General features: G+C 52.3%; 1 protein-coding gene across 7 annotated transcripts in view; it reads left to right on the top strand.

The window, feature by feature from the left end:
• The first annotated feature begins 923 nt into the window (after window positions 1-923).
• GOLGA4 (golgin A4) overlaps window positions 924-8,364 on the top strand; it is a 95,269-nt gene continuing 87,828 nt past the window's right edge. For 5 of the 7 annotated variants that reach the window (XM_029049477.2, XM_029049476.2, XM_029049478.2 and 2 more), the window contains exons 1-2: window positions 924-1,065; window positions 6,239-6,328. In XM_029049477.2, coding sequence (XP_028905310.1) covers window positions 991-1,065; window positions 6,239-6,328 — 165 coding nt within the window. In that variant the 5' untranslated portion in view covers window positions 924-990. The remainder of the gene's footprint in view (window positions 1,066-6,238; window positions 6,329-8,364) is intronic. The other 2 variants (XM_029049480.2, XM_029049474.2) reach the window with 1 other exon arrangement.

Below are 8,364 nucleotides of genomic sequence, written 5' to 3'. Positions count from 1 at the left end.
GCGCTTAACAAATACCAACATTATTATTATTATTATTTCCACTGAGCCACGCTGCTGCTCCCCAAGGGCTTAGTACAGTGCTCTGCACACAATAAGCGTTCAATGAACTTGATTGAACGACTGAATGAATGAATGATTGAATGAATGATTGAATGAATGAATGAACGATTGAATGAATGAATGAACGAACGATTGAATGAATGAATGAACGAACGAATGAACGAACGATTGAATGAATGGATGATTGAATGAATGACTGAATGAATGATTGAATGAACGATGGAATGAATGAATGAATTAACGATTGAATGAATGATTAAATGAACGAACGAATGAATGATTGAATGAATGATTGAGTGAATGAATGAATGAACGAATGAACGATTGAATGAATGAATTAACGAACGATTGAATTATTGGATGAATGAATGAATGAACGATTGAATGAATGAATGAATGAACGAACGAATGATTGAATGATTGATTGAATGAATGAACGAACGATTGGTTTGAATGAATGATCGATTGAATGAATGATTGAACGATTGAACTAACGAATGAATCCACCCCCACCTCCTTGGAGGAGGGCCAGCAGGAGGGTGGGACGCATGCGCAGACCTCCCCCTCCCCCCCCCCGCCGCCCTGGCTGGTCCGCCCCCTCGCTCCGTCCAATCGGAAGCTCTCGTTGAGCCTCCCCTCGCCAATCACGGTCCGAGCCGGGCGGACGGCCGACGCGTGCGCAGACGCGTGTCCCGCGGCTTGTCCCCAGCCGCTTGCCGTCGGGGCCGCTCGCCGGGCTCCACGTCGCCGCGCATGCGCGTTGGGCCCGCCGTTCACCTGCCGCCGCCGCCGCCGCCGGCGGATGGGAGGGGGCGGGGCGGTGCAAGGAAGGAGGAGTCGCGGCGGCGGCGGCGGTGACAGCGGCGGGCCTCCGGTCCCCTCCGCGCTGTGGGCGGCCGGTGCCGAGGCTCCGCGCCCCCCGGCCGCACCATGTTCAAGAAACTGAAGCAGAAGATCAGCGAGGAGCAGCAGCAGCCTCCGCCCACGCCGCCGCCCCCGGCCCAGGTAGGGCAGGGCCGGGCCGGGCCTCCCGCGGGACCTCGCCCGCCCCGCTGCTTGTTTACGAGGATCCGGGGCCGAGGGGGGACGCCGGGATCTCCTCCGAGCCCCTTCGGCTGTCAGTCTGGCGGGGGGGTGGAGGTCTCCTCCGAGCCCTACCCCTCGGGAATCAGTGTCAAGGAGGGGGCGGGGGGGGGGGGTCTCCTCTAAGCCCCGCCCCCCAACGGAGCCACGCCCCGATGTCAAAGTGGCTAGATAAACCCCGCCCCCTACGTCACTGGGAGCGGAATCTCTAAGCCCCGCCCCCGGCATTCGGTGTCAATGAGGGGGCGGGTTCTCATCCAATCCCCGCCCCTTGCGTCACTGTGGGGGCGGGGTTTTCCCCAAGCCCCACCCCTACGTAATGGTGGGGGAGGGGTCCCTTCTAAGCCCCGCCCCTAGAGTTAGGGAGGGGCGGGGCTTCCTCTAAGCCCCACCCTCTACGTCACGGTGGAGGCGGAGCCTCTAAACCCGGTCCCCGGGATTCAGTGTCAGGGAGGGGGCAGGTTCTCTTCCAAGCCCCGCCCCCTACGCCAGTGTGGGGCGGTATCTCCTCCAAGCCCCGCCCCCTGTCAGTGTGGGGGCGGAGTCTTTAAGCCCCGCCCCCAGCCCCGCTCCTACGTCAGTGGGGCGGGGCCTCTAAGACCCGCCCCGGGATTCGGTGTCAGGGAGGGGGCGGAGCCTCCCCTAAGCCCCGCCCCCGGGTAGCAGTGTCAGCGAGGGGGCGGGTTCTCATTCCAAGCCCCGCCCCCTACGTCACTATGGGGGCGGAGTCTCTAAGCCCCACCCCAGGAATCAGTGTCAGAAAGGGGCGGAGCCTCTAAGCCCCGCCCCTGGGAGTCAGTGTCAGCGAGGGGGCCGGTTCTCGTCCAAGCCCCGCCCCCTAGGTCAGTGTGGGGGCGGAGTTTCCTCTAAGCCCCGCCCCTACCCCACGGTGGGGGCGGAGTCTCTTCTAAGCCCCGCCCACGGGAGTCAGGGAGGGCGGAGTCTCCTCTAAGCCCCGCCCCCACATCACTATGGGGGCGGAGCCTCTAAGGCCCCCCCAGGAATCAGTGTCAGGGACAGGGTGGGTTCTCATCCAAGCCCCGCCCCCTACGTCACTATGGGGGCGGAGCCTCCTCTAAGCCCCGCCCCCAGGGCCGGTGTGGGGGGGCAGGGGGGCGGGGTCTCATTCATTCATTCCTATTCATTAAGCGCCCACCTTGTGCGGTGCCCTGAACGAAGTGCTCGGGAAAGGGCAGTGCAACAACAGACACATTCCCTGCCCGCCACGAGCTTACCGTCTGGTGGAGGGAGTGGGAGGGAGAGACAGGCGTGAGTACGAATGAGTAAAATTACATTTATATGTATACATAAAATACATATATATGCATTCATTCAGTCAGTCATATTTATTAAGCGCTTACTGTGTGCAGAGCACTGTACTGTGTGATTGGAAAGTATAATTCAGCAACAGATACAGTCCCTCCCCACAGTAGGTCTAGAAGGTGGGAGACAGGTATCAAAACAAGTAACAGGCATCAATGGCATCAGTGTAAGTAAATAGAATTATAGATATATGCACATTATTAGTATAAATAAATAGAATTATAAATATGTACATATATTCATTCATTCAATAGTATTTATTGAGCGCTTACTATGTGCAGAGCACTGTACTAAGCGCTTGGAATGTACAGTTATACACAAGTGCTGTGAGGCAGGGAGTGGGGGTATTGCAAAGGGAGAGAGTTGGGGCGATGGGGAGAGGCGGAGGAGCCGAGGAAAAGCGGGGCTTAGTCTGGGAAGGCCTCCTGGAGGAGGTGAGCTTTCAGTAGGGCTTTGAAGGGGGGAAATTGGCAGATTTGAGGCGGGAGGACATTCCAGGCCAGAGGTGGGACTTGGGGCAGGTGAGAACGAGACACAGTGAGAAGGTTAGTGCCAGAGAAGCGGAGTGTGCGGGCAGGGATGGAGAAGGGGAGAGAAGGGGGTAAGGAAAGGGACAAGATGATGGAGAGCTTTGAAGCCAATAGTAAGGAGTTTTTGTTTGATAAGGAGGTTGATAGGCAACCACTGGAGATTTTTGAGTAGGGCGGTGACATGCCCAGGACATTTCTGTAGAAAGATAATCGGGGCAGCAGAGTGAAGTATGGACTAAAGCGGGGAGAGACAGGAGGTTGGGAGATCAGAAAGGCCGATGCAGTAATCCAGTCGGGATAGGATGAGTGATTGTACTGATCTGGTAGTTATGCGGATGGAGAGGAAAGGGTGGATCTTGGTGATGTTGTGAAGGTGACAACCAGCAGGTTTTGGTGACGGATTGGATGTGTGGGGTGAATGAGAGAGCAGAGTCTAGGATGACACCAAGGTTGCGGGCTTGTGAGACGGGATGGATGGTAGTGCCATCCACAGTGATGAGAAAGTCAGGGAGAGGACTGGGTTTGGGAGGAAAGATAAGAAGCTCAGTCTTGGACAGGTTGAGTTTTAGGTGGCGGGTGGAGATGTCTTGAAGGCAGGAGGAGATGCGAGCCTGGAGCGAGGGAGAGAGAACAGAGGAGGAGATGTAGATTTGTGTGTCATCTGCATACAGATGATAGTTGAAACTTTGGGAGGGAATGAGTTCACCAAGGAAGTGGATGTAGATAGAGAACAGAAGGGGAGGAAGAACTGACCCTTGATGAACCCCTACATTTAGGGGACAGGAGGGGCAGGAGGAGCCCGACAAAGGGACTGAGAATGAACAGCCAGAGAGATAAGAGGAGAACCAGGAGAGGACAGAGGCAGGGAAGCCAAGGTCAGATAGCGTGTCGAGGAGAAGGGGATGGTCGACAGTGTCAAAGGCAGCCAAGAGGTCGAGGAGGATTAGGATAGAGTAGGAGTCGTGGTTTTGGCAATAAGGAGGTCATCAATGACCTTTAAGAGGGCACTTTCAGTGGAATGGCAGGGATGGAAGCCAGAATGGAGGGGGTCCAGGAGAGAGTTGGAGGAGATGAATTAGAGGCAGCGAGTGTAGACAACTCGCTCCAGGAGTTTGGAACGGAAAGGGAGAAGGGAGATGGGGCGATAACTGGAGGGGGATGTGAGGTCAAGGGAGGGTTTTTTTGGGATGGGGGAGACGTGGGCATGTTTGAAGCCAGAAGGGAAGAAGCCGTTGGAGAGTGAGCGATTGAAGATGGACATGAAGGAGGGGAGGAGGGAAGGAATTAGAGTTTTTATAAGGTGTGAGGGAATGGGTTCTGAAGCCCATGTGGAGGCGGTAGCTCTTGAGAGGAGGGAGGAGATCTCCTCTGAAGTTACTGCTGGGAAGGATGGGAAAGTAGAAGAGAGGGGGTCGAGAGGAGGGGGAGAGGTGACTTTGGGGAGCTCAGGCCTGATGGTGTTAATTTTCCTAATGAGGTAGGTGGCCAGATGGTTGGGCGTGAGGGATGGGGGAGGGGAAGGGAGAGGATCGGGGGCCTGAGGGGGGAGTTAAATGTCCAGAACAGCTGAAGGGGTTGATAGGCATCGTTGTCAATAAGAGAAGAGAAATAGTTTTGCCAGGCAGAGGAGAGGGCAGAGTTAAGGCAAGAAAGGATAATCTTAAGTGGACAAGCTTGGCCTGGTGTTTAGATTTCCACCAGCAGTGTTCAGCGGCTCGAGCGTAAGAGCAAAGGAGGCGGTCAGTAGAGTTGATCCAGGGCTGTGGGTTAGTGGTGTGAGAGCGACGAAGGGATGGGGAGCAAATGAGTTGGGTAGAGAGGGTGGAGTTGAGAATGTCTACTTGGTCATCAAGAGGGTGTAGAGTGGGTAGGGAGGCTGGGTGGGGTGTGATGCCCTGAGAGAGATGGATGAGGTCGAGGGAGGAGTAATACAGATTTTCAGGGAGGAGGGGTATAAGAGAGGAGGCAAGTGAGAAGGTTGTGGTCGGAGAGAGGCCTTTCAGAGTTGGTGAGAGTGAAGTTTATGCCGTGGTCAGAGATGATGAGATCGAGGGTGTGACCAAGTTGGTGAGTGGGCGAGGTGGGGTGGAGCGGGAGGTTGGTGAAGTCAAGGAGTGATAGAAGGCGGGCGGCAGAGGAGTCACTGGGTACTGCCTGTCTTTGTCTCTTTTCTCTGTCTCTTTTCTCCCTCTCTTTTCTCTCATTCTCTCTTTCTTCTCTATCTCTGTTCTTTCTCTCTTCACTTTTTTCCCCTCTCCTCTTTCTTTTCTTTCTCTTTTCTCTCTCTCTCATTTCTCTCACCTTTCTCTCTCCTCTTTCTCTTCTGTCTCCTTTCTCTTCTCATCTCCCCTCTCTTTTCTCTCTCTCTGTCTCTCTTTCTCCCTTTCTCTCTCTCAGCCTGGACTAAAAGCACACTTTCCTTGTGTTCCCCTGGGCCGCCCTCCTGCCCAACCCCAGCTGCCCTTTTGGCACAGAGCTGGCTGAAGCATTCGGAGGAAGTTACTGACTCCTGGGAGCCTCTAGGCACCTACTGGGCGCAGAGATCCAGTTGGTCCTGGCCCTAACTAAGCCCCAAACCCAACTTCCCAAGTCCATCAGGATGGGGTGAGTAGGGTCAAGCAAGGCTAACGTTGGGCTCCTCTAGACCGGAAGCTCGTTGTGGGCAGGGAATGTGTCAACCAACTCTGTTGTATTGTTCTCTCCCAAGCGCTTTATACAGTGCTCTGCACACAGTAAGCGCTCAATAAACACCACCGATTGCCTGATGGATCAATTGGTCTTCGGCCTGGAGCATCAGGACTGGTAGAGGTCAGATCTGGGTCCCTAAGGTTGGCCATCTGGGTCAAAGGAGGAGGGGAAATGCTGTTTAGATCCAGCTGACAGGCCCTCCTTAATAATAATAATAATGATAATTGTGGTATTTGTTAAGCAGTTAGTATGTGCCGGGCACTGTAGTAAGTGGTGAGGGGGACATTCAAGCAAGTCAGGTTGGACACAGTCCCTGTCCCATATCGGGATCACAGTCTTAGCCCCCATTTTCCAGATGAGGGAACCGAGGCCCAAAGAAGTGAAGCGATTTGCCCAGGGCACACAACTGACAAGTGGCAGAGCCGGGATTAGAACCCATGACCTTCTTACTCCCAGGCCTGGACTCTCTCCACCTCACCACACTGCTCTTGCTCAGGGAGTCAGCACCAGGGAACCAAAGCTGAACTGATGTGGTCATGGCTTTTGTCACGCAGGTCACTCTGAGCCCGTCTACCCCATCACAGACCAGGAACCGGACGTCTTCGCTTGTTGAACAGAGTGATGAAGGTACACCAAACCGAGAGGTGAGAGTTTGCTAGAGTTTCTCTCCCTGTGTCTTTCATGTTCCAACATCATAAAGGAAATCGGGTAGGAGGAAGGTTGGTGTAAATGTTTAGTGAGTGGTCCCCTACCTCACCCCCAGCTCCCTGCACCTTCTCCCCTTTCACCTCAGTTTCTCTGAGACAGGTGGGAGCCGAATCATGATTAAGTCTTCCCCGATGAAGCCCCCATTTTTCCCCAGCTCCCTCTCCCTTCTGCATCGTCTCTGTGCTTGTATTGGTGACCTGTGGGCAGACATTTTTCACCCCACCCTCAACCCCATGGCACGTAGGTCCGTATCAGCGTGCTTATGTCCACTAAACAGAGTAGCTTACTGGACATAGCCCAGGCCAGGAGTCAGAAGGACCTGGTTCCTAATCCCGGCTCCTCTGCTTGTGTGCTGTGAGGTCTTGGGCAAGTCATTTCACTTCTGGGCCTCAGTTCCCTCATCTGTAAAATGGGGATTAAGACTGTGAGCCCTATTTGGAACAGGGATTATCTTGTATCCGCCCCAGTGCTTAATGCAGGGCCTACCACTTAGAAAGCACTTAACAGAAGTACCAATAAAAATACCCTTAATTGATAAATACATGCAGAAATGCTTTAGATTGTAAGCTTTTCATTGTGGGCAGGAAATGTGTCTGCTTATTGTTATATTGTACTCTCCCAAGTGCTTAGCTTAGTGCTCTGCACCTAGTAAGGACTCAATAAATCCGAATGAATGAATGAAAGTGCTGTGGGGCTGAGCGTGGGGCGAATATCACGAGTCCCATGAGAGACTCTGAGTCTAACATAATTCTAGAGACCTTAATACAGTGGCATTAGGATTGTTGAAGAGCCAGTACTTGAAGGAAATGCTAAACCCTGCGACACTTTTCTCATTCAATGGTAGCCAGAGTGACGGAGGCATCCTTTCGCTTTCATTCTGTAGATTTTCGGGTTAGACCCAGGTTTAAGTGCAGTCAATCAAACCATGGTATTTATTGAACACTTACTATGTGCAGAGCACTTTACTTAGTGCTTGGGAGAGGACAATACAACAGAATTAGCAGACACGTTCCCTGCTCGAAACAAGCCTATAGATAAAGTCCTACAACAAATGGAATATATGTTGTACTTAATAGTAAGCTCTTCCTCTAGGCTGTAAGCTCTTTGTGGACAGGGAACATGTCTACCAACTCTGCCATATGGTACTCTCCCAAGTGCATAGTGGTTAGGGCATGAGCCTGGGAGTCAGAAGGTTATGGGTTCTAATCCTAGCTCCACTACTTGTCTGGTGTGTGACCTTGGGCCAGTCACTTCACTTCTCTGGGCCTCACTTACCTCATCTGTAAAATGGGGCTTGAGACTGTGAGCCCCACGTGGGACAGGGACTGTTTACTGTTATATTGTACTCTCCCAAATGCTTAGTACAGTATTCCGCACACAGAAAACACTCAATAAATACGACTTTCCCCCCCCTTCGCCCTTCTTGTTGTATCCACCCCCAGCACTTAGTACAGGCGCCTGGCACATAGTAATTGCTCAGCAAATACCCCAATTATTATTATTATTGTTAAGTGTACACATTAAGCTGTCACTACATAACATTGATTGATAATAGAAGCGCTTCTATTCTGAAGCTAGCATGCATCCAAGTAGAAGTAAAAACAGCAATTGCTAGAACAGTGAGTTATCCTAGGTGGCCTCTTTTTTGACTTCTAAAATAATATCAGAATATTTAAAATGCTTGGAATTGAGTCCCTGCTCTTTTACATACTGCATTTTAAGGTAAAATTAGGGAGGAATAGGAAAAGTGGCAAAGTTAATGGCCGACTGGCCCCCAGGAACACGACAAACTGAAGTGTCAGTCTTTGTCATTAGTTTAGTTAGCCGCTTGAAGGTCCCACAGCTGATTAAAGCCGACGGTAAGGAGTTTCCATTTGATGCAGAGATGATGGGGAGCTATTGGAGATTCTTGAGTGGGGAGACATGGATTGATTATTTTTTAGATAAATGACCCATGCAGCAGCCTGAAGTA

The sequence above is a fragment of the Ornithorhynchus anatinus genome, chromosome 21 (genome assembly GCF_004115215.2).
Source record: "Ornithorhynchus anatinus isolate Pmale09 chromosome 21, mOrnAna1.pri.v4, whole genome shotgun sequence".
In the NCBI taxonomy this organism is placed as follows: Eukaryota; Metazoa; Chordata; class Mammalia; order Monotremata; family Ornithorhynchidae; genus Ornithorhynchus; species Ornithorhynchus anatinus.
This window is presented reverse-complemented; position numbering and strand designations above follow the sequence as displayed.